The following is a 26,316-nucleotide window of genomic DNA, read 5'->3' on the forward strand; positions in this document are numbered from 1 at the left end:
TATATTATGGAATTGATATTTATCAGTATTGAAATTTAGTATATTTGACCAGTAAACATATCATATTTTTCAATGAATATAAATGATTTAAGATTATATTAAAATTTAATTTTATAAATACCCGTTATTTTGTATTATGTGGCATGTATCTTGATTGTGTACTAAATACAATTATATTTTCACAATTTTCATATGATAATTCTATATCGTATTATTTTATCATTTTATATACTGCTTTTAAAAAAGTTCTCAATATGAATATTTAACATAATGAGAGTACAAACTTCAGTACGCCATTTAAAAGTAAGAAATATCATTTCCAAATATAATTTATTCGAGCAGGTATATGATCAAATAAATTTTCAAGCATGTTATAAAAATCAAATTCGTACCATGAAGAACACGTAAACAAATTCAAAGCTTTTTTTAAGATTCTTGTTCAGTTTTTTAATAAATTACTCAATTATTCAATTTAATAAATTACAAAAAATTATACAATAAACTGCAGAGATATATAATTTTTCTATAAAATATATATTACTATAAAATTTCATACTTAACATTTTAAGTATTTATTCAAAATCGCTTATTTTCAAGAAATTACATAAAATATAAATAAAGGTTCCATTCAGCATAAAATTTATGAAGAATTTTTATCGCACAGACAAAGTGAAAATTGATGAACTCTGGAATATGTAATGAAGGGTAAGGGCAAAGGGTTCTAATACAAATCTTTGAGGGCGACGATATGTCATTTCAAATCCGTGTTGAGTCGTAAGGTGCGTAATTATAAATACGTATTTGATTTAAAAAATTCAAAACATAGATTTGACATTTACATTATCAATCAAAAAATTTAAATTCACCAAAATTCAAATTCGTTTAATTTCAACAACAAGTCTTAACTCTTGAAAACTTGAGGCAATTGTGTTAATGTTTTTGATTGTGGTCTTAGAAATGTTATTCACGGTTACGGTTCCAAAGTTTAAATGAACAAAATTAATAAAACTTAACTACAATAACACAAGCCAACAAAGAAAATTGTGCAAACGATTTTAATGTTGTTTTTAAGTATATTTGGGGCGCTGATTTCAAAAATATTTTTCTTTTCTATGAGCTTTAGTTTCAAGATATGATAAGGCCGAATGGGTCTTGTAAGTTTGTATGTACGATAGGCATATCTCATTAAAATAACATCCTGAATTGTATTACTATTTTGTACTATCTTGTACTATTTTGATATATATGATATAAAAGGAATGAGAGTACAAATAGTAATACAATTCAGAATGTTATTTTAATGAGTTGTGCCTACTCGTACATACAAACTTACAAGACCCATTCAGCCTTAGTTGGGACATTAATTGACACTGTGAAAAGTTCTTTTCCGTGACGACCTACAATGGACCTGGTTTCGGCAATTTCTTTCCAAGTTCAAAACTAGAGCTGATACAAAAAATGGTTTGCAGATTTGAAATCAGCGCAAAAATACTATAAGAATCAGCTCTAACATTGATGCGCCAACCAAAAAAATTTTTTGTAGGCTTGTGTAATCGAAAAATGGTCATAATTTCACTAGAGCTCTTGGTTGCACTTAAAAACTCAAAATTTTCAACTATTTTTTATTAGGGCAGTTAAGGTTAATACTATCACACGTTTGATGTTAAGAACTGCGACACCCTGTATATAGATAGTCAGAAAAAATATTATCCTTTTAAACTGTGTTCTTTATGGATTCAAGAAGTTCATCTCCAATGAGATACCTCAATTTGTATTTTCTTCAAGTTTTTTAAATCCTAGGGTCAAGTTTATTCAGACTTTGTGTCAGCTATTCTTGGCTAATTATTATATACATTCATTATTAGATATTTACATTTATACTGTTTACCATTAAGACGCAGTAAATTTAATTTCCGCTCTGTTCTGTTCTGACATATTACAAGTGGTCTGCGGGGTTAAAATTCGAGAGTGCATTGCATCGCTCATGTTCCCCCGATGTCTGGGTATTGAACCCGGATTCAGACGGAGCATGGACGGAGCTACCCCAACTATTGAAATTTCCAGACACGCTAGCAGGGTTGCTCCACTCACACTTAATGGAGATTTTTATTCGAAAATAAATATTTGTTCTATATATCATTTAAATTCGGAAGTATTGACCCATACTTATATAGTTTTAACATAGAGAAAGGGTAATAATGAGGTTTGATCTAATTTTTTGTGCTTTCTATTGAAAAATAAAAATTACATACTATTTAAATTTTATTCAAATATGTTTTGTGTATCATTGATTATAATGCTTTATTGTCGAGAATTCATTATCCTTACTATTATTATTTTATTGGAAAATTAGCGTAATAATGAGATCTGCTCAAATTTTTTGTGCTTTTTTGTTCTATTGTAAAATAAAAATTACATACTATTAAAATTTTATTCAAATATGTTTTGTGTATTATTGATTACAATGCTTTATTGTCAATAATTCATTATCCTTACTATTATTATTTTATTGGAAAATTAGCGTAATAATGAGATCTGCTCTATTTTTTGTGCTTTTATTTTACTTTGTATAAATATAAATATAAATATAATATAAAGTACAAATACAAAGTATTTTTATTTTACCTATCGTAAAATAAAAATTACATACTATTTGAATTTTATTTAAATATGTTTTGTGTATTATTGATTATAATGCTTCATTGTCAAGAATTCATTATCCTTACTATTATTCTTTTATTGAAAATTTAGTGAAGAAATGTTTCTGAATTTAATATTAAATTAATTATAAAAACAAACTATTACGATTACTGCTAGATAAAAGAATAAAGATGCACCATATAATTCACTCATTTGATATTGAGGCAAGAAATTTTAAATATAAATTATTCAGATAAACTGATAACAATTGCGTTTATCTTAAACTTTTGGTCAGAATGCTCCTCGTTTATATATTAATTTTAATTAAATTTAATGTTTAAATTAAATATCTTTATTCTTCTTTACAAATATGACTGTTAATCAAGCCAATTGATTATTCAATGCGGTTTTTAGGGTGTTTCTTATAATCTGTGTATTTCACCACTGAAAAAGGACCTAACTAGAATTTGAATAAGAGAAGACTACTGAGTTTTTAAATAATTCACATAGTTTAGTTCTGTATGTTAGTTAACAAGATTTTTTTTTTTAGTGACTAAGGTCAACAACAGACTGCATATATTTCATTATAAATATAATGTATGTTTACTATTTTTATTTATTTATTAGTTCTTTTTGATCATTTTTTACCCATCCACACTGTTTAAGTTTAGGTGTTTTTAGGGTTTTTACAAACTTGTTTGTCTTACCATTGAAGAAGGGTCTAACTAGAATTCGAATGAGAGAAAACTACTGAGTTTTTAGACAATTTACATATTTTTGTTCTGCATGTTAGTTAAAAAGATTTTATTAACTTCCCGAAGGAGAAGTTTATGCTTTCATAAAAAATCCGACTCGCTAATTTTATGTTTTCTCTACGTTTCAAGGCATTTTGAATTGAATGAGACCAAATTTGGAAAAAGTATGTGTGTGTGTGTATGTGAACAGATTTTTGCCGTAAATCGACGTTTTCTCCAAAACGGCTAGACCGATTTCAAAAAGGGCTAGTTAAGAGCTAGCTTTTATCATATTTGCGCGACGATCATCCAAGCCGTTTCTTTGTAAATCGCAGAAAAGTTAAAGTTTTTTCATCCACGTTTTAGCCCGCAATTCTGAATCGATATCGAAAATTCAAAAACTGTTCGAAAGATACTGGTTGGGAATCGTGCTGATTAGTTTTTGGTAAAGATCGGCTGGGCCGTTTTCTTGTAATAAAGTGTTCAAAAAATTTTTTTTGAGGATTTTTATGATTTTTTTTGACGGTAGATACCATAGTCTTATATATAATACTAAAATTTATTGAACGACAAAGTCGTTTAATTTTAAATATTCTTCAAAGTTTGCAAAAATTAATATCGTTTTTTGGCATTTGTCAAAATTAGACCTTTCATCGACGTTTTCTCAAAAACGCCTAAACCGATTTCAGAAATTTAAAATTAAAAAAAATCTATACCTGTCACAACTTGTAAAAATATATCAAAGATTTTGTATATTTTGATTGCTAATTATTAATAAAGAAAAAAATAAAGATACTAAAATACATAATATATTTATACATAATGGTAGTAATACGCTGTATGTTCTTTTCTGTTACAAAAATTTGCAGCTGAAAAAATTCCACTTAAATTTATAAGTTGAAATTAATTTGATCATCAAAAATACAAAGCAAGTTCATGTATTGATAATGATATATATTTTTTTGTTTTTTATTCTATATTTTTTATTAATTTCAGTGAACTGTTTTAATTGGTTACGCTTTATTTTAATTAAGTAAACAAGGTTAATATACTATTTATCAAACCATTCCTAATTTATTTTCGAGCTGTCATAAAATGATAAATCCCCGTGAAAAAAGGAAAAATAAGACTTTACCTTCTACTACGAATTTTATTACTAGCAATAAAAATAAATTAGACAATTAAAAAAATTCATTGCAATTTTAAATTAAAACTCGTAAATTTTTATTTTCCTCGAATGTATTGTATATTACCCCGTTCGCATGCCGTATTACGGCTAAATCACGGTAAATATCGCCCTCGTTTCTTTGGACACCCTCTTGTCTCCGAGTTTATGTCTGGAGTTCAAATTTTCCATTTCCCGGATCTCCACCGGAACAAAACTCAAGAGACGACTAAATGAACATCTCGCTACATGAATATCAACTACGTGCGAGATGCTCACGTGGAATCAATTTTGCGGTCGTTCGAGAACTGTTTGATGGTCCTATAACAATTTTTTCTACATATGATATTAATAAAATACGTCCTTTATTTATTTTTGAATTAAAGTGTATCATAACTTCATAATTGGTTCATAGTTTTTTAATTAATTTCAATATTGCTCTATTTATTTGAGTAATTTGCCCTGTAATCAGAATAATCACAAATTTATAAATGGATTAGCTTTCTTTCTAAAATTTTACATATCCTGCAAAGAAGTTAATAGTATTAAATATAATCAATTACGTTTTACTAAGATTTCATTTATGGTGCTTGTACAAAATATAAAGTACAGTCATCTGTTGATATCAAGGTTCCCCAATGTCTCCTTCCAAGCCCAGACATTTTATTTGATTATCGGTTTATACGAGAATAAATTCTCGCTTTAAACTCTGAAAAATTAGATACAATAAAGGATAACGGGGATTTTGAAGAATACTATGAAGACTAGTGTGCTAGATAAAAGATTAAAGATTAAAGAGTGCTTGTATTACCTCTAGGATGATATTATGGCAGGAATTTTTAAAATATTTTATTTAGTTTAATTATTATCTTATTGCACTTTTTCTTACTATACTTAATATTTTTGTTTACGTTTTTTTATTTTATACTTATAGCAGTAATTGTTTTTGTTTTTTGTTTTTTTAGATTTAAGTTATTTGTAGTTGTTTGAAGTATACTTTTATTTTAACATTTTTCAATATTTCAATTTTGTATAATGTACATTTAATATCTTTTGCTACTTTTTATTTAAAAGTTCTTATTTTATGATTTTATCTCAAAAATCGGAAAAAGTTAGAAAATTACTTAGAAAAAATTATGTGTGTGTGTGTTTGTGCGTGCGTGTATGTGTGTGTGTTCGGATACAAATTTTCGTCGACGATTTCGGGAACACGGATGAAGCGATTTGAATAATTCAAAAAACATTCGATTTGTATTGATGAGGAGACGTGCTGATCAGTTTTGGCGAAGGCAGGTTTAGTCGTTCCGAAGATATGGGGCACAAAGTGCCAAAAACGGTAACTCAGTTCTAAGAAACGGAGTCCGATTTAAATAATTAAAAAAACATTTACTTGTGATAACAAGATGAAGAGCTGATTAAATTTTCATGAAGGCAGGTTTAGCGGTTGACGGTCATAAATGATCGTTAGACATATGCACATCAAATTATCAGATATTTCATAGAGATTTTAACAATAAGTATGAATTTTGTTTATATTCCTATGGGTTTCATACCATAAATATTGTTACACGGCGGCACGGCGCTTACGCGCTTCGATATTTCGTCTCTATGCAGTTAAAGCAGTACGATTGCTTTGAAAAAAAATTTTTTTTCAAAAAAAGTATTTTTTTGTCAAATTCTTAGTTTTTCAAAAATCTAATTTTGTCGAAGTCAATATTTTTCAAAAATGTTAATCGTTTTTAAAAAAAATAATAATATTTGGTACGGAAAGTTCCAGCAATTTGCCTTAAGGCTAGATGCCATGCGCCCTACTAGTTTATGTTTTAATTTAAACAATAAGCAAAATTTTTCTTATACCTCAAGAATAAATTAGATTACTTTATTTGCAATTGTCTGAATAAAAGACTGTTTGAAACATTGCTATTAAAATCCGGCAAAATATGACATCCTCGTCTAGGCAGATAAGCTTCAAAGCCCACCACAAGATTATCGACTTGATTCAGACTAAAAGGCTCCTTATTAATTGGAGCAACACCTTTGATCAGGTTGAAAGTATTTGAATGCTTGTGAACCGAGTATCAAAAGGTGAACCAAATGTATTCGACAGGGTGTTGTTTGAGTGTGTATACCGAGAAGGCAATAATTGAAGGGGTAGACGCCCTCCAAAGGATTTGAGACGACGCGATTTCTACGTAGAATTCGAGTGCAGATCCATTGGGGAGACCGCTGTCTAATATTTCATAAGTTGGAAAGTAAGGGAAAAGGGCAGGGGTAGTACAAGCACCTTGGGCTGAAACATTCCTATGAGTCGAAATTAGTTTTCGAAAGCGAATTGTGCGGATAAAATATTAGATGGTAAAACTTAGAGAAATAAATAATAAATGTCTCATCTGGTACATGGACGCTCCATTAGATAATAAATTTAATTTATAAATTGTACATTGGTTTAATGTAATCTAACTTGTGGGCTCTATTACTATAGAGTTTTATTGAAATAGCCAAAAAAGTTAACATTTAATTAGGAAGAAACGGTCTGGCCGATCTTTACCAAAATTGAATCAGCGCGATTCCAAATTGATGTCCTTCATATGGTTACTAGCTTTTCATAGTCGGTTCAAGATTTTGGAAATTTAGTTAATTTTTTGCATTTTTCTGTCAATTGTAAAGAAACTGCTAAAAACAAGTCAACACGTGTCTTTATTGATTTAAATTTCCAAGATTGGCACAGCCGTTTTAGAAAAAACGTCTTCAAAAGGTCGCTTACACACACTCAAATCATACATGAGCAACTTTCGTCTCAAGCAGACTTGAAATTTTGGACCCTTAAAATGTCGAAAAACATGTTGTATTACGAAAACATACTAATTTCATGACTTCTGAAAGACATATACATAATATATATATATATATATATATATATATATATATATTTCTACTTAACCTGCGGCATGTTTCGTCTTGGAATTAGTTTCTGGTAACAATTCGTGCCATGAAATGTCAGACGTACTTAGAAGTACATCAAATACTTTGGAGTTCTGATACTTGGGTACTTAAGCATTTCACACAAAATAATATACTATTCACGAAACTCGTAGAACTTCTGATCTTGTAGAAACATATTAATTCCCAAGTTGAAAATTAATGGTCGTACTGCCTTATTGGTTATATATATGGTGAACTTTTCATCTAAAATGAGATCAATATTTCTTTTATTGATATCGAAAAATAGTCGCAGCGTTTTCCTACAAGTATTAAACACCTGAATTTATTTTTATCCTTGTCTACGTCAATATCGAATAAAATGACTTAATCTTTTTCAAACGACCTTTCACGGCTTCTTGCCGTTATAGTTGTGCTAAGTGTTACTACCCTCCTTAAGATCTGAATCTAGAAAAACACTTGTAGCTAAAAACCACTTTAATTTTCTTCAGGATTATCTTGCAAATCCACAACCAAAATGCAACCCCTTAATTTTACTTGTCCCGTCTGCCTGTCAGTATGCTCGTTAGCAAATAATTTTCTAAATCTACAGGAAGTTTAAATATATGTAATAGTTGTTTATTAAATAATATCACTGAAATAATAACAAATACTTCTAATTATTAATAATTGTGAGAGGGCATTTCAATGAAAGGAAATAATTTGTAAAATAAAACATTTAAATGTTTATTAATTTTCAAATTTTTATAAAAGCTTTTAGTTTATATTTTTATTGAATGCATCAAAATGCTTTTCCATTACCTGCTGGTAATTATTTTTTACTAGATTGTTTTTACTTCAGAATTTGTAAGGTTTTTTAGCTTGTGATTATTGCAAAAATCTTAATATTAACTAATTAATAACAATTCATTGTTGCCTCATTTATAAATATTATGGCCCTAAATAAAATGCAATTGGCTTACTTAAAATTTAAGAAACTCGCAAATACTATTACAAGATAGAGGAAGACTTCTATTAAGTATAATTTATTTTAATTAATTATTATTCACGATTAGCACATAATTTGCAAGATATTTTATAATTCTATATCATTTTTTAGTTTAGATTTAATAAAAATAAAAAATTTAAAATTTGAAATAAATAAAATAATCTAAAATAAATAATTTTATCAATATTAATATTTAATTAATATTAAGCTTATATTGTTAGAAGTTATCGCAAATTTGTTCTGGGCATAATATTTGCACCAAATTAGATCTTTGATCTTTGAAATTTATTTCAGTTCTATTAAACCCTAAAAATTAATAAAAAACTAATTATATTTTAAATATTCTTGAGTCTATTATTACTTGTAAAATATTTTTTTGTAATTATAGCCTAGCCACTATCACACATATATTTGTGATAATATACTATCATATTGTGCTCTACTACGTATATAAGCAAAATATATTTATTAAGGCACTTGGCAGTGAAAACAAAGTTGGCTAATCTTGCAAGCTTATGAGATCATTCAGAAATGAAAACAACAATGTATCACGAGTAAATACCACCAATAGTGTGAGTCATCCATCTAATCAGTATCAAAATCTTTGCTAATCGACTTTGCCGTTTCTGACTACCCCAGAAGTAAGGCCGACAATAAGACTTACCTTCGCTATTTTCTACGTTGCACCCTATTCATCGCGTCGAACTCACCACCGATATTATGTGTCTGGGTGAATTTCTACAGGATTTCTATGCCGATATTGGTGAATTTTCTTTGTGTATTTGTGCAATCGAACACCCCAGTGCAGTGCGTAGGTTCAGTGACCCTCCGACAAATGTCTGGTGGAGGAACGAGCGTCTGTGTGAATTCGATTCACAAGCCGGGAATGTGTTTGTGGATCAAACCAAACTTAATCGGAGAGGTGGTGGGATTAATAATGAATATTAGTTTTCATTTTTAAATTAAAAACAAAATTTTGAACCATTTTGCATATTGCATAAAACTAGAATATGTTTTAGTTCAAACTGCAAATTTACAATATTTCTATACGTTCAATTGCTAAAATAAAATTATCTTTTGTGTATGAATTCATCTTAATATTGATGTCTTTCATTACGTTTAAAATCTCATAATAAGACTAAAATATTTTCACTAAGAACTCCATTTAAAATTTAATAGTGCATATTAATGTGTACTGAATACACACACACACACACACACACACATATATATATATATATATATATATATATATATTAGAGCAGGTCGATTTGTATGGGAAGCTTTTGCACATATAATTTTCGGATACTAGAGATCAAAATAAGATACTTTGCTGAAGAAACCACAGCTCTAAAATTCTGATGTCTCGTGTATTGACCCAAAAATAAGGGTTGAAATTTGAAAAATTCTATTTTGACCCATTTAGAGTGCCCCAATTGCCTCCAAATGTATGATCGACCCCCACTAACTTTGAAAGCCCAATTCACCCATTACCTTGTTTTGATCTCTAGAATCCAAAAATCATGTGCCTAAGTGTTTTTTAAATTGACCCGCCCTAATATATATCTATATATATGTATATATATACATATATAAATTTATAAAATTAGAAAAAAAATATCTTACGTTGTTTGGAAATTATGAGCTTTCAACTTCAACCTAGAACTTTAGTGAAATTATGACCAAGTTTCGGTTATTGTGGTCAATTTTTACGAATTTTGTTAATTTAAACTTTGGAACTGTAACCGCCAATAACATTTTTAGCACCACAATCAAAAACAATAACGCAATTGTCGCAAATTTTCAAGAATTAAGACTTTATGTTCAACTATAAATTTAAAATTTTCAAAATCGATCGACTTTGAAAAACCCTCTTGTGAATAAAATGCACTAAATTATGTTGGCAAGTTCATAATAAGTATTAAACTTCTAATTTGAATATGAATAAAATCTACAACGGCATAACATCAAGTAAGATAGAGATTTTAAACCATTATTATTTTCTTTCCTGATCTTTCAAGATAAAATTCTATGTCATTATCAATGGATGTATATTTTTACTATAAAAATAGGATGAAAATGTAGATTATATAATTTGCTCGTAAAAATACAACCACTAATGATTTTTAAAATAATTAATCCATGAGAGGCAAATTCAGACTCTATTCTGATTCTCACATTTTAACATCAAATTTAACTATTTAACTATTAACTTACATATAGATTAACAAAATACTGTTCGATTTATACTAGTTGTTTTCAAAGAGATCCATTTGGACCTCCAGGGTTTTATGATAACTTTCAGGGGGTCCAAGTCAGCCAAAAAAATTGTGTATACGAAATAAAAATGATATTTTGATATGTAGATCACAGTACACCACGTTAATATCAATTTGCTATGTATTTATATTAAAAAGACATATTCAATATTTATAAATAGTCTTAAAAAGCAAGTAAAAATATTTTTCCTTTTATGAAAATGTGTAAGCAATAGCATAGGTAGGCATTCAATTTTTAGTTGCAAGATGATTGATTTTGTAAAGACTCTTTGCTGACTATTAAAAGGCTTGGCAATATTTCTTTAGCTTTTTGAGACTGTCATAGTATTTTTGGATACTAAAGATGAAAAAAACAATTTAATAGTTTAAAAATAGATAGCAGAAAAAAGGTTTACCGTTATTACTGATCTCATAAAAAAAGAAGAAGTAGACTGGTACATCATTTAGCTGGGAGTTGTAAGATTGAGCCTTACAAAATTGTTGTCAAATGCTGATGATTCAACATTTACTTCTTACAAACTTTATTTTATATTACTTTAAATTCATTTCTAAACGTATAAAATTAACATGAATTTTTACATTAAATTCAATAATAAAATTTGGTACAGTTAGAAATCTATTAAAAAAAAGTCGATATCAGATGCAGAGGTCTATGGCAAAGTCCGAGGTGTCTACGACACAAAAAAGTTTGAGAACCTTTGATTTAAACTATGTAAATATATTTCTTGATATTTAGTTAATAATTATGCCAATTTGTAATCAAAAGTATGTTCTGTACTTTACTCTGCCCTATATTTCAGATTTTTTTCTTAATTTTATTACGAGGAAATGCATTTTCCACCGGCCATTCGTTTATCATGTCGCATCTGTGTTTTTGATTTTGTTGTGTAGGTTCTGCTTGCATTCGCCCTCTAATATCACCCTAATATACGTCTGTGTTCACTGTTATAAAATAACAGTACAAAACTACCGTACGAATTCTTCCTGATTACTTTCATTCACAAGCTCTTTGAGGAATATTTAATTAATGATATAGAACTGTAATTGTATAAAATAAAAGTATATAAAATAGATATTATTTCTGTTATGCTATCAAACTATATAATAATTTATTTATTATAAATAAAATAGTTTATATTATGCTCAAATTAATTGTATCGTAAATTCGTATCAATTTTACGAGTACATTATATATCGGAATTTGAATGGTAAATGAAAACAATAATTTCAATAATTTCAATTAATGATTATTTTGGTACATAATTATTATTATAAATTTATGCGAGTGTTAGGATTATATTATTTATATCATGCATTAAATTATTTTAGATATCCATTATTATTGAAAAGCCAATTATATTTCTAGATTGATATGTTTGTTGGAACATCAGAATTATGTAAATGTAAAGCATTTCTATTTATTTATACGCGTATTTTAAATACAGAAAATTATAAAATAATTTACTAGCATAAATGAACGATTTATTTAAATATTTGCAATAGATCTATTTATTGCATTTTCAAAAGTTTTTAATATGGCGATTAAGCGCATGAATAAATTCAACATAGTTAATACAAAATAGTGATATTCAATTAGATTTTTGCCTGCATTATAGTATATATATATATATATATATATATATATATATATATATATAGTGATTATCAAATAACAGGCAAAGATTTATAAATTAATAATTAATTTTTCTAAATGACATAACATAGCATTTTATGTCTTCAATAGTCTATCTATAAAGTTAATAACTAGTTTTTACCTTTTTATTCATAGTTGTCTATTTTATATCAATAGTTTTCACTTTGCATAATCACTAATGATGACACATAGAATTTTAAATAAAAGTTTAGATTAAATAAAAGTTTTAGAAAATTAGAGATTTATTTATAAATCTTTCCCTATTATAACTAGTGAAATAAACAGTATTGTTCCGAATCATTCGAACTATACGCAAAATAGTATAAATAAATTAAATAAAACACTAAATTATTAAGCTATAATATTTTGATTAATAAGTAAATTCAACAATTCAAACCAGATAAAAATATTAAATTCGCATATCACATCCAGGTGTAAACACTAAACATTAGTTATAAATTAACTAGGATTTACACCCAGTTAAAGTACTTTTTTTCTTGAAAGTACTTTAAAAATATCAGCCGACAAATACTAAGTATTAGATTAAGTGAATTTCAAAACAAAAGTTGTATTAAATTTCGACTTTGAAAGGGCCTACTGTAAAAAGAGCACTATTATCTCTCTTTGTAAAAACTTAACATTAGTTATTAATTTGCTAGGATTTACATCTGAATGAAGTATGTTTTTTTAAAATTATTATAAAAATATCTGACAATATATATTAGATATTAGTTTAAGTAAATTTTTGATAGAAAGTTGTAGTAAATTTTCACGTTGAAAAGCCCTCCTGTAAAAAATGCACTATCATCTCCCTTTGTAAAAACTTAACATTAGTTATAAATTTCATTACATCTAATTGAAGTAGCCTTTTTTAAAAGTACTATAAAAATATCTGATGATTATATTTAGATAGAATGTTGTATTAAATTTATGAAGTGTTTCTGTAGAGATGTGTTAAAATAGATTCTCATTTCAAAATCGTTCTAATTGTGTTTAACATTTTGTTGCTTATAGTTTTAATGTGGAAGCTATTATTGAAACAGTTTCTCTCAATATAGTTTTAAAATAATAATTGAGTTTACAACTATCTCTTCATAGCTAAGGTAGAGCGTAGAGCTTATGAACTAGTAAAATAAATGAAAAACGAAAAGATTTTCTTGTGGATCCTAGGTATTCGAATTTTTAATATAATATATACATATATATATATATATATATATATATATATATATATATACACTCCCACGCAGAGTTGACTAGTCCGGTAATCAGATTATTTCTATTTTAGCCTGTTTGCACTTTATTTCATTACGAAACATACGAACTTTCTGTAATTTACATCCTGTAATCCAATGTAACAAATTTGAATTTGACGTGCTATTCGCGTCACAATCGGTGCAGACAGTCGCGGGCAGTTAATCGATATTTGCGTCAGAACGAGACCCATTGGGGGCTCAATGTGGGCTAGAATGGGACCAGAAATGTAATACATCGACACATGTGCGAATTATTCAATAATTTATACTAAAAGTTGTTTAAACTTTTTTTTTGATTTTGAAAAGCTTCACTAACGTCATCACTTTTCGTGCGTCAAACATAGATTATAGATTACAAATTATTCATTATGAAAATAAAACTTTATCTACTAATAATCTATTTTTCATATAAGTTCATTCTAGTTGTGCAATAATAAAAATCTAATTTTATTTTCAGTATATTTTATAAAAAAATTAATGAAATAATATTATATTATAATATTAATTCAATAATATCTTTGCCTTTTTACTTTTGCATAAGAAAATTTAGGTCAATGCATTATATAAAGGTAATTATAAATAACGTATAAGGTATAAATAGTAGTTAAAGATTCTACGTCGTCTAGAAGTTATTTATAATATTTCCCTAAATTTATTTAAAATTGTAATCTCAAAACATTTTAATTATTAAAAGTAAGGTAAAATTACAAACAATTATTCAACTTTTATTAAAGAAAAATAAACGAACGTTTTAAAATTGTTTTTTAGTAAAACACGATAGCCCATCTTAGATAAATGCTCTTTATTTTATATTGAATTTTAGTTTGTCAAAATCTTAATCAATTGGTCAATTATTCATGTTTCCCTGAATTTGATTAAAATGGTAATCTTCATGGATTTCAATTATTAAATATATAAAATATAAATATACTCCAGGTGAGATTGACAATATAGCAAATTGTATAACTTTTATTAATAAAAATATACGAGCGTTTTAGGAGTGATTTTTACGCAGTCGATTATGTATTTTTAATACACTTTATCATACCTGTTATTAATTTTGTTAATTGATAGAATTATCTAGTTTATTTACTTATTAAATGAACAAAAGCAAGAAACAATTATGATCCGAATAAAAATAATCAGCACTAGGAATTTTGTTAACATGAATTTTTCTTAGAAACAACTTCTAAACAGTTAAAGTTTTACACAACAGGTCTCTTTGCTTATTTTCGAATGCAAAGAAGATATTAAAATAATTGATTTATATTTAAAATTTTATGATTTGCATTACAAATACTTGTATTTATTCATTTTAAATTCAAAATAAAAATACAAATGTAAAATTATTCACTTATGGAATATAAGAATCAGAAAGAATAGTAGTTCACTCATATTAAAAGCTTTGATTTATTAAAACATATATCTTGGAAAAAGGTAAATTAAATTTAATATTGCTTCAAATATATTAAAAAACTAATAATAAATTATAATTTTTTTCCACTTCCTTCCTCAGATATTTACCTTTCAGTTTGAATTTGCGCATTGCAGCAATATCCTAGCTAAATGAGCCATTAAAATTCCATTTAGAAGTTATGAATGAAATTAATGTGCTCTGCATGCTGACGTGACTGCATAACAAAATATATCATTTTCAATTCATTTCTGCAGAAAACTATCGAAAATTGTACTAATCTGAATGATAAAAATTAGTCGCACCATTAACTTTAGCAATAGTAAAATCTGTTCGGTTTTTGCATATATTATGGTAACATAAGGTAATTGATATAATTGCCATATCAGTAACTGATATTTCGGGCTCATCTCATAAAAATCATATTTTTATCGAATATATATATATATATATATATATATATATATATAAATAAATATCTATAACTTTTATTATCTCTTTCTATGTGAATAAACATACAAAATTAAAATGCATAAACAATAACCAAACATTTCCTTCCATTCCCGACAGTCACGTTTTTTATCATGTTTGGAAAGGATTTGCCCTAAGCTTTTCTGATAGACAGATGTCCTTGTGAGCTTAAAAGGGCCACGCTCAAATTAATGCGAACCTTTTAAAAGATTTATTCAACTTTGTGGGGCAACTTTACAACTTTGCAAACTACGATCAAACTCTCATATATGAGAAACCGTCATCATAATTTTCATGGTTTATGTTCATATTTTTGTTTGGTTGGTGACGGAATAACAGCTATAAATTTTCCGTATATTTTATGACTTGCTCAGCCATTATTATTTTGCATGCTATGACTGTAATTTAAATTAACATTATGATAATCGAGATAATTATTTATTTGTACATTGCTGTCATAAACAAATGCAAATTTCAAGAGTTTAATGAATAATTAAATAGTAATATGTTTTATAGCACTAGTAATATCAAATTCTGGGCCGATAACCCTTTTCGAATTATAATTTATGTTTATACTTTTTATAGCTTACAATATAATTAATATATTCTAAACAATAAAATTATATTTAAACAGAACGATGCAGAACTATTTACTCTTAGAGTACTATCATGACAGAAATCATTCTTATGTTGTGAAAGGGAATGCAATACCGGTATACCGGTGTACCAAATTGCCGGTAAACCGCTTGATCTTTTGGCGGTATTTTTACCGGTATTTAACCCAGAAATACCGGTAATTTCGGTACTTTTACATAGGCGCTATTTGATACATAATACATTAAAGTTTAATTTTTTCGGAACAAATTTATCTTTAAATTCCATAATTGCATAAACAGCTATATATTCAAGTGATTATATAAGATGAACAAATGTCAAATATTATCTCAACTCGTCATTAAACTGAATATTTATTGCTTTACTAAGGGCTACATATCATGTTACAATGAATAGAATTGAACTGATAGATAATGGTGTTTGTTTCATCTTATGTAAAAATGTAACAGTTTTTTAAGTGATATTTGCGCCAAAATCTTTTATATCATACATATTACCCCTGCGTAATCTTTATTTTTTTTATAACTTTATACATAATAATTATGATAATTACTAAATATTTTTGCTTCTTATTACAATTATAAAATATTTTTTTGAAAACGTTTCGAAGTTTGAAAATACTATAGAAGCATCACATTGTTTTAAATAACACTACTCAACAATTATAGTAACTTATTATTTATCTCGGCAAAGTATCCGATCTTAAATTAGTATAGAAAAATATTTTTTTTTAAATGTTGGAGAATATGCTAATTTTATACATCGGATACAGAGAATACAGTTTATTATAATAATGTAATATGATCTTTTATGAGTTTTTGGTCTTTCTTACTCATAAGTTTGTTTTTAGTGAAAAGTACTCAATATACTCGATAGTGATAATGAATTAATTAAATTGGATATAATTTTGTTGAATTATTATTTAAAACAATAAATTTATTATTTTATTTTATTGTTTTTATTGTTTAGTTGAATATAGTTGTAGTTGTATATAGATTTTTTTATATTTGTACTAGTAACTTTCAATTTGTTTACGTTTGTTTAAGATAAAGATAATAAAAATACCGGTAATTTACCGGTATTCCGGTTTTAAAATGAAAAATTACCAAAATACCGGTATTTAAATTTTCCATCGGTATTGCATTCCCTAGTTGTGATGTATACTTGCCTAAACTTTCTTCAATAGAGTTGGAGTTCAAATCAGCCCAAAATTCCTAATAATTATATTGTATATACTAAATTTTAATATTATTGTATCTTCTTTCTAGACATGTGGTGTTAGCAGGCCAATATGGCCGCGACAGCCACAGTGACCGCCAGCGCAGCCGCCAGCGCAGTTTCTGGTAATAGCAGTAGCAGCGACGCCACCAGGACGCCGTCCTTAGAGTCGTTGTCAGGTGACTCGTCGCACAGCGGCCGTCACGGTCGCCACATCCAGCACCACATAAGCCAAAGTGGTCACCATTTGCACCATCAAACGAGAGGAGACTCGTTCTCGTTCTCCAGCGATAGTAGTGCTTCACCGCCAAGTTCTGATAGTCTACTGAGCAGAACAGATAATACAATTTTTGATCAAGACAACGGTTCACAGACCAGTACTAGAACTCTTAACGACGACGACGCTATTTTTGACACAAATCAGTTGTTGAAATTAGAAAACTGTAAGTTTATTAATATTTATTTGTAGAAACTTAAAATTGACTTAAACTCTTTGATTGACTTTCAATATATTATAAAATCTATGTTTTTCTTTATAAATTGAACTTATACTCTAAGGCAGTGATTCCCAACGTGGAGCGCTCGCCCCACCGGGGAGCAATTTGTAAATTCATGGGGGCAATTTGAAAATTTTGGTGATTTGGATGTGATGTATTATATTATAGTATCGGTAAGACATTTACCAAAAAATGCTTTTTCGGACTAACTAAGGTGTCCCGGCGTGGTCAGGACAGTCCTGGTTTTCAACGTTGCTTTTCTGATGCCGGAGTTAAGTTGTTTCTACCGGGTTGACCGACTTTTTAAAAAGTTCAATTTAAATTTACATTTTTCTCATTACTTCATAATAAAATTACAACTACCCATCATAATCTAAAAATGATATATGCGATAAAATGTTTGTATAAAACTAAATATTATGAAATAGAATGCTGTGAAATTCAAAAATTCTAAGGGTTCCAATAACCCTTTACTAATTATTCTAAGCTTACATTTTCAAATTACCAAAAAAATAGGTTCACTGTCAGTAACTATAGCTAAAGATGTAATTAATATAAAACAAAGTGATTTTTAAATATTACTAGGTTGGCAACTAAGTGCGGCTTTTACTCTTAGATTGCTTCAAATGAGTTTTTAGATTTCCTGGGATAGTCTAAATGTAGTAAGAAACTAGTCCTGACCATAAACCATCCGATTAAAACCCTTGAATTTAAAAAAAATATGATGGTGTAAAATTTTGCCTGATTCAGTTTTTGATAATAAAAACTAGAAGTTTTATAAACATGGGATAATGCTTCATGGTGGAGCAGGGTCCAAAAAAGGTTGGGAATCACTGATGTAAGGTATAAAAATGTGATAATTACAACAATCGAATTTTCAGACAACTCAAGTAACTTCGATCACTTATTCTCCTCAACGGATTACTCTGTGAAATTCGGCGACCCAACCCAAGATAATCTGTTCAAGTCTCCTAACGATCAAAGCACTACATTCAGGAACTTTTCAAATCATCTTCATAGTCCAGATCAACTGGGTGCTTTAGAGTCTTTGCACAATAAGCAAACTCAGTCGGAATTTACTGGAGATCAGAACGGATACCGTTGCACTGGCTGCAAGAGCCGCGAGTCGAACGCCGTTGGCCATTGTTTGGACTGTTCAAATTACTTGTGCCCGAATTGCGTAATGGCTCACCAATTTATGCATTGCTTTGAAGGACATCGAGTACTCAATGTAGCGGATAGTAAGGACACAACTATCCCAGGAGGTAATTTATAGAGTAGGAAGCAGAATCATGTTTGACCTATTTAGATCAAGTAGCAAAACGTCGAATGACTTGATAACTTTGAGATATAATTAAATAAAGCAAAAACCAATTATATTTAAAAATATATTCATCCATTAAAATTTTTCTTATTGCATTTCAAATAAGTGCAGCCATTGAGCAATTTTGCAACTGTCATCTCAAGAGTCCATTATTGGTACTACTCTTTAATATTTTCAATAACGATATATTTGAAAACATCATTTATCCTCATCTATTGTTTGAAGATAATCTAAAATTATATCTCAAAATTATCTCAATTATAGACTGCTTAGTGTTGTAGTCTCAACTTGATTCATTCCAGTCTTGGTGCGTTTATAACAAACTTGATCTAAATATCTCAATATATAAAATTCTTAGTTTTACGCATAAGCGAGTTCCGATACATTTGAAGTATCAAATCTCTAACACCTGCTTGTGATAAAATACACGACTTAGGCATTTTATTTGACTCTGGTTTGTGTTTTACATACAACATATCTAATACTTGCAACAAAGCTCATAAATAGTTTGGATTAATATTAAGGAACTGTAAAGAATTTTATTATTTAATTTTATTTCATCAATAACTCCGATGCGAGGGAGAAGGTTTGACGTACATTCCTAAAATATCTATATTTCAAAATGCATAAAATTTACCCTGAACGGGGCTTAGAGCACAGCACATTGGCTAATGGATTCAGCATATCATCTCTTGCCACACATAGATAGTATTTCTTTAGTGTAATATTCTGTTCCTATATAACCTCTGTAGACTATCCTCAAATTCTTTGCCAATTATCGTCTAACGTTCCTAAATTATCTTCACAAACACAGCTATTCCATTTCTAAATTGAATTCTCTGTTAAATTCACATATTTTACTTATGTCCTCTAACTTTAACTCAATTAACAAAGACATTGATATTCATAATACTACACTAGATCGAATGATTTCCATCCGCTCAACTCAATCTTTATATTTCTATTGAAATATGATTTATTATTAACTTACCGTAGGGTAAGTTATTGTAATGGGCCGAAAATCGAAATTGAAAATTTTTACATTTCTCGACGTTTTGAAGGTTTCTGAACATTTTGGCATACCTCAGAAAAAATGGATCTGTATGTGTGTATGTATGTATGCAAAAGCAGGTCTAGCCGTTCCGAAGGTACGGGGCAAAAAGTGGCAAAAACGGTAACTCACTTTTTAAGAGAACGGAGCGTCCGATTTTAATAATTCAAAAAACGTTTTACTTGAATTGACAAGATGGAGAATTGATCAAATTTTCATGAAGGCAGGTCTAGCGGTTTCGGAGATCTAATCAAAAAAGTAAAAAAAATGCCATTTGGCGGTCAAAAATGATCATTAGACATATGCACATCAAATTAGCAGATATTTTATAAAGATTTTAACAATAGGTATACATTTTGTTTGCATTCCTATGGGTTCCGTACCAATGTTTATTCGTTAGACGACGACGCGGCGCTTACGCGTTTTGACATTTTGTGTCTATGCAGTTAAAGCAGTACGATTGCTTTGAAAAAAAGTTCAGAATCTCCAAAATATTTCAAAATACACTTTTCTTCAAAAAGACTTTTATTCAAAAAAGTAAATTTTTGTCAAAAATTTATATTTTCTCAAAAATCTAATTTATTAGAGTAATTTTTTTTCAAAAATGTTAATCTTTAAAAAAAATTTTTTTTTTGGTACGGGAAGTTCCAGCAATTTGCCGTAAGGCATGATGCTATGCGCTCCACTAGTTTTTATATTTCTTTTCAAATATGTTTTATTTGTTTTTTGTTATTTTAATTTTGTTATTTTATGAACATTTACATGATGATTATATCTATATAATGTATCATAATTGTATTTTTAAATCTTCTTGGAGCTATTCTGTGGGCTTCTTTATAAAATAATTAAATAAATAAATAAATTCTAAATTTTATAGGTCCACTATCCGAGAGCTTAAGCGCACTAGGCTCCCGTTTGCTAGGAGCAGCGACCGGTAACGGAACAACAGGCACCTGCCCGCGCCACAAGCAACAGTCATTCACGTTGTTCTGCCAGCCATGCCTGGTTCCCGCCTGCGTAGAGTGTGCCAGCAGTGGCGAACATCTATCCCACGAGATGACCCCGCTCCAAGAAGCAGGTCCCAGGCAACTCGCCGAGTTGCTACGCAGCGCGCAGCAGGCGCGAGACAGGGCGCAGGACATGCGCGCTCATGCTACACGTGCAGAACATGCACAGATGTCCTGTCGGACACAACAACGTAAAGCAGCTGATGAGATTAATGATACCTTCCAATTTTATAGGTTAGTAAAAAAAACGATAACTAGTTGGTATTGGTATTTTGCCTTGAGGCAAGTTACATGAACTTCCCGATGTGTGTAAATAATCGACTTAATCTATAAGAAATAGATTAATTTATGAGTGATTAGAAGTATTCCGAGTGGATTTATTACACATGATTGAAAACGAACAAACTCATTAACTTGGAGTATTTTCTAAAAGCAAATTTTCAAAAATCAGTCATTTTTATAATTCTTGATGGCATGATGATTGTAGTCCAATTTACACAATACTTCTGATCTATAAATTGAAGTGCGATAGCAGATGATAATAATGTAAATAAAACTTCAAATTAAATTACCCATATGCATGTACTCACTATAAGTCTCGAAATAAAACTAGTTGGTTTGGTATTTAGCCTTGAGGCAAATTACATAAACTTCCCGATATGTGTAAATAATCGACTTAATCAATAAAAAATAATTTAATTTATAAGTGATTAAAAGTATTCCGAGTCGACTTATTACACATAATTGAAAACGAATGAACACGTTAATTCGGAGTATTTTCTAAAAGCAAATTTTCAAAAATCAGTCATTTTATAATTGAACCAGTTTCCGTAAGACTTTAATGCTTTAGTATGTTCACAAAGACCAAGTAATCGTTATACCAAGTAAATAGTCTAATTTTGATTATAACAAAACTACTCATTTTCTCAAACTTTGATGAATTTTTAAAATTAAACTACTTGTCCTAAGGCCGCAATATTTCAGTAAGTTTTATAAGACCGTGATGTATTAGGTTGTCAAATATCTCCCTTCCGCTTTTTTGATCTTGGTTTATAATACAAAAAGGCGGGAGGGAGATATTTGACAACCTATTATATCGTCAAAAGAAGTTCCATAAAAATCGGCTTCAATTTTTTTTCAACAGTTAATTACAAGAAAACGGCTCGGTAGATTTTCACCTAAAACTGATCAGTATCATTCCCAACTAATATCTTTCGAACAGTTTTTGATTTTTTAAAATCAGTTTGGTAGTTTGAGGTTAAATGTGGACGAAAAGCTTAACACTTTTTTTCAAATTACAAAGAAAAGGCTCGGCAGATCGTCTCACAAATCTGACAAACGATAGTCCTTATTGAGATACATCAAATGGCTTTTAAATTTCTGAAATCGATTCAGGCGTTTTTGAGAAAACGTCGATCAAAGGTCTAATTTTGACAAATGCCAAAAAAACTATGCTAATTTTTACAAACTTTGAAGAATTTTCAAAATAAAACGGCTTGTCGTAGGGCCGTAATATTTTAGTATGATCTAGAGGACTATGGTATCTACTGTAAAAAAAATCATAAAAATCGTCGAAAAAAAATTTTCAACACTTTGTTACAAGAAAACGGCCCGGCCGATCTTTACCAAAAACTAATCAGCACGATTCCCAATCAATATCTTTCGAACGGTTTTTGAATTTTCAAAATCGATTCAGAACTGCAGGCTAAAACGTGGACGAAAAATTTTTCACTTTTCTGCTATTTACAAAGAAACGGCTTGGCTGACCGTCGCGCAAAATTGATAAACGCTAGTTCTCATCGCGATACATCGAATGGCTTTTAAAATGTCGATTTACGGCAAAAAATCTGTTCACATACACGCACACACACACATACTTTTTCCAAATTTGGTCTCATTCGATTCAGAATGGCTTGAAACGTCGAGAAAACATGAAATTAGCGAGTCAGATTTTTTGATGAAAACATAAACTTCTCCTTCGGGAAGTTAAACAACATTTGTTCAATTAAATCAATTTTATTTAATAGATCTATGTTGGAAGAACGCAAACAAGAATTATTACGTGAACTTGAGTCGGTTTCGGCTTCCAAACAAGCAGCACTTGCTTCGCTTGCTCGCACAGGAAATGAAGCTGCAGATCGCATACAACAAGCATGTGAATTTGTAGACAAGCTTACCAGACGCGCAACTGTTGCAGAAGTTTTGGTGTTTCGAAAACTCCTCGATCAGAAGTTGAACTCGCTTTGTACCGCTGGAGAGTTAGCCATCAGCTCCCCTATCAGTCAGCAAGATCTAGAGTTCGTTTCTAATTATCAAGCTATCCAGGTAATTTATAGAATTTGTTTTAGAACAAGTATTTGGCATGATGAATTTTAAATGCATTAACCTTATTTTATCGAAACACAAATTCTTTTTTTTTTTCATTTTTATTATTCATTTTAGGTTGGGGTACGAAATACATTTGGGTACATTCGTTCCACTTCGGACGCTTCAAGTAACAATCAACAGACAGTGAATGTTGGAAATCATACTAAAAAGCTGCCAATTGCTCGTCCCAGTGTGGGCCACACTGCATCATCTTCTTCCGATTCATCATCATGCGCCGGATCTTTGAATGGTAGCTCAGGCTCCCTAAATTCAAATTCTCACCATCAGCAGCACCTGGCTTCTCTGAACGCGCTTAACGCATTGCACAGTGCATCTAATGGACCTTTTTCACAACAGCAAGTACATCAATCAAATAACGGATATGAAAGCAACATTATATCCAAGCGATTTAATACAGCAAATAGTTTGGGGCCATTTTCAACTACTATGACGGATCTCAATCCATACGAAAAATGGTCTAATGGAGGATGCGATAGCGTTTTTTCTGATCATTATACAATAGGTAAATACTTACATTTCAATGATTTGTCATAATAATAATAATTTGGAATGATAATAGTATAATAGGACATTCTAATAATTTTAATAGATTGAATTTGAAGTTGTAATCAAGTACCAAATATTTTAAAATCAATTATTAAGCCACTCTCTTCTTTCTGTGATACATTTTCCAATCATTGCAACTAACTTTATTCTGTTTTTAGGGCCACCAACACCAGGGTCAAACAGCATCCTCAGCTCTGTTGAGCCTACTAACGTCTTAGAACTAACGACAAAACTAATGTCAGCAACTATGTTTCCACCGAAATCTCAAATCAAAAGACAAAAGATGATCTATCATTGCAAATTTGGAGAGTTTGGCGTCATGGAAGGTAACTAACTTCTAACTAAAATATACTTTTAATTAATTTTTGAAATATTTTCATTAAAATGGTAACATTTTAACCATATTTTTCATTCCATGCAGGTCAATTCACAGAACCAAGTGGTGTGGCTGTAAATGCTCAAAATGATATTCTTGTGGCTGATACAAACAACCACCGTGTGCAGATTTTTGATCGTGAAGGTCGATTTAAATTCCAATTTGGTGAATGTGGTAAAAGAGATGGTCAATTATTGTATCCTAACCGCGTTGCAGCAGTACGTGCTTCTGGAGATATTATTGTAACCGAAAGATCACCTACACATCAGGTAAGAATCAGAATATAGAATTGTATTTAAATATAGATATACTGGGTTATATTCGACATTCCAATTTCTATTAATATCCAATATATCTTATACCATCAATATAAACAAACTGCATTCCATTTGCTTAAAACATCTTTTCTTTTCGTTTGTGTCGAATGTCAAACCCCAAATAATATGAATTGTCGCGTATAGAAAATATTATTGGTTGTAAGATGCTATTAGTTTATAGTACGGTCTCCTTCTAATTTGAGTAATAATAATTTATTATTGCAGGTGCAAATCTACAATCAATATGGTCAATTTGTACGCAAATTTGGCGCAGGTATCTTACAGCATCCAAGGGGCGTAACTGTTGACAATAAAGGAAGAATCATTGTTGTCGAATGCAAGGTAAATTATGAGAGATACTAAAATAAATTTTATTTAACATATTTGCTAATAATTTATTTTAATTAATTATTACAGGTAATGCGCGTGATAATTTTCGACCAAACGGGCAACGTTTTGCAGAAATTCGGTTGCAGTAAGCACCTGGAATTCCCGAATGGTGTTGTCGTCAACGACAAACAAGAAATTTTCATATCCGACAATCGTGCGCATTGCGTAAAAGTGTTCAACTATGAGGGGGGTACTTGAGACAAATCGGTGGCGAAGGCATCACCAATTACCCCATTGGCGTAGGAATAAATGCTGCTGGAGAGATTCTGATTGCGGACAATCACAACAACTTCAACTTGACTGTATTCACTCAGGATGGTCAATTGGTTTCGGCGCTTGAGAGCAAAGTCAAGCACGCCCAATGTTTTGATGTTGCGCTGATGGACGATGGCAGCGTCGTCTTGGCTAGCAAGGACTACCGACTTTACATTTATAGGTAAGATTTGCTTATTTATTGATTAAATAATTATTTGATACCTGGCATATTTTTGCTTACACGAGTTACCTTACGACGAACCAATCTAAAAACCTTCCCTTAAATATAAAAAGTAGTTGTGCTTCAGATAATTTATAGTATGATATATTTTTATAGGTATGTCCAAGTACCACCAATTGGATTATAAACTTGAGCAATGATATATCAGTACTTTGAGCAAACTAGTCATCTTTAAATCAAGATATTACTACAAGAATAAAAAGATGTAACTGCTTACATTGTGTAAGATTTCTATATAAAGATATCCAAGAATGAGGTAATATGTTAGAAGTAAGGAAGATGAATTACCGCGATAATCTCTACTTCTGGGTTTACAGACACTGAATCCAGTTCTAAACTTCAAGTGTCTCTTCTTGTTAAATTTTGTATATACGTATTTTTGTATAAAATTACCATTTTTACTATAGTTACTTGATATCGTGTGTTAAATTTATAGTTTTCTAGCTACTATATATTCCCGATATTCTACCTTGCCATATCGATAATCTATGTGCTTATTTCTGTTTCGACTATTTCTGTTGATACATTATGTATTTGGCGATTTTAACCG

At 29.6% G+C, this 26,316-nt stretch overlaps 1 protein-coding gene across 1 annotated transcript in view; it reads left to right on the forward strand.

Annotated features, from left to right (window-relative positions):
• The window catches only part of LOC113373699 (brain tumor protein-like), a 77,655-nt gene extending 51,698 nt beyond the window's left edge, over positions 1 to 25,957 (forward strand). The window contains 11 exon segments of the mRNA XM_026613979.1: positions 17,425 to 17,817; positions 18,753 to 19,136; positions 21,124 to 21,487; positions 23,281 to 23,578; positions 23,696 to 24,143; positions 24,346 to 24,513; positions 24,609 to 24,832; positions 25,106 to 25,222; positions 25,298 to 25,457; positions 25,460 to 25,706; positions 25,863 to 25,957. Coding sequence (XP_026469764.1) covers positions 17,448 to 17,817; positions 18,753 to 19,136; positions 21,124 to 21,487; positions 23,281 to 23,578; positions 23,696 to 24,143; positions 24,346 to 24,513; positions 24,609 to 24,832; positions 25,106 to 25,222; positions 25,298 to 25,457; positions 25,460 to 25,706; positions 25,863 to 25,893 — 2,811 coding nt within the window. The 5' untranslated portion in view covers positions 17,425 to 17,447 and the 3' untranslated portion in view covers positions 25,894 to 25,957.
• Positions 25,958 to 26,316: the final 359 nt, after the last annotated feature.

The sequence above is a fragment of the Ctenocephalides felis genome, unplaced genomic scaffold, assembly GCF_003426905.1.
Source record: "Ctenocephalides felis isolate EL2017-DRISC unplaced genomic scaffold, ASM342690v1 CF-g0.4_SCAFFOLD_01604, whole genome shotgun sequence".
Classification (NCBI taxonomy): Eukaryota; Metazoa; Arthropoda; class Insecta; order Siphonaptera; family Pulicidae; genus Ctenocephalides; species Ctenocephalides felis.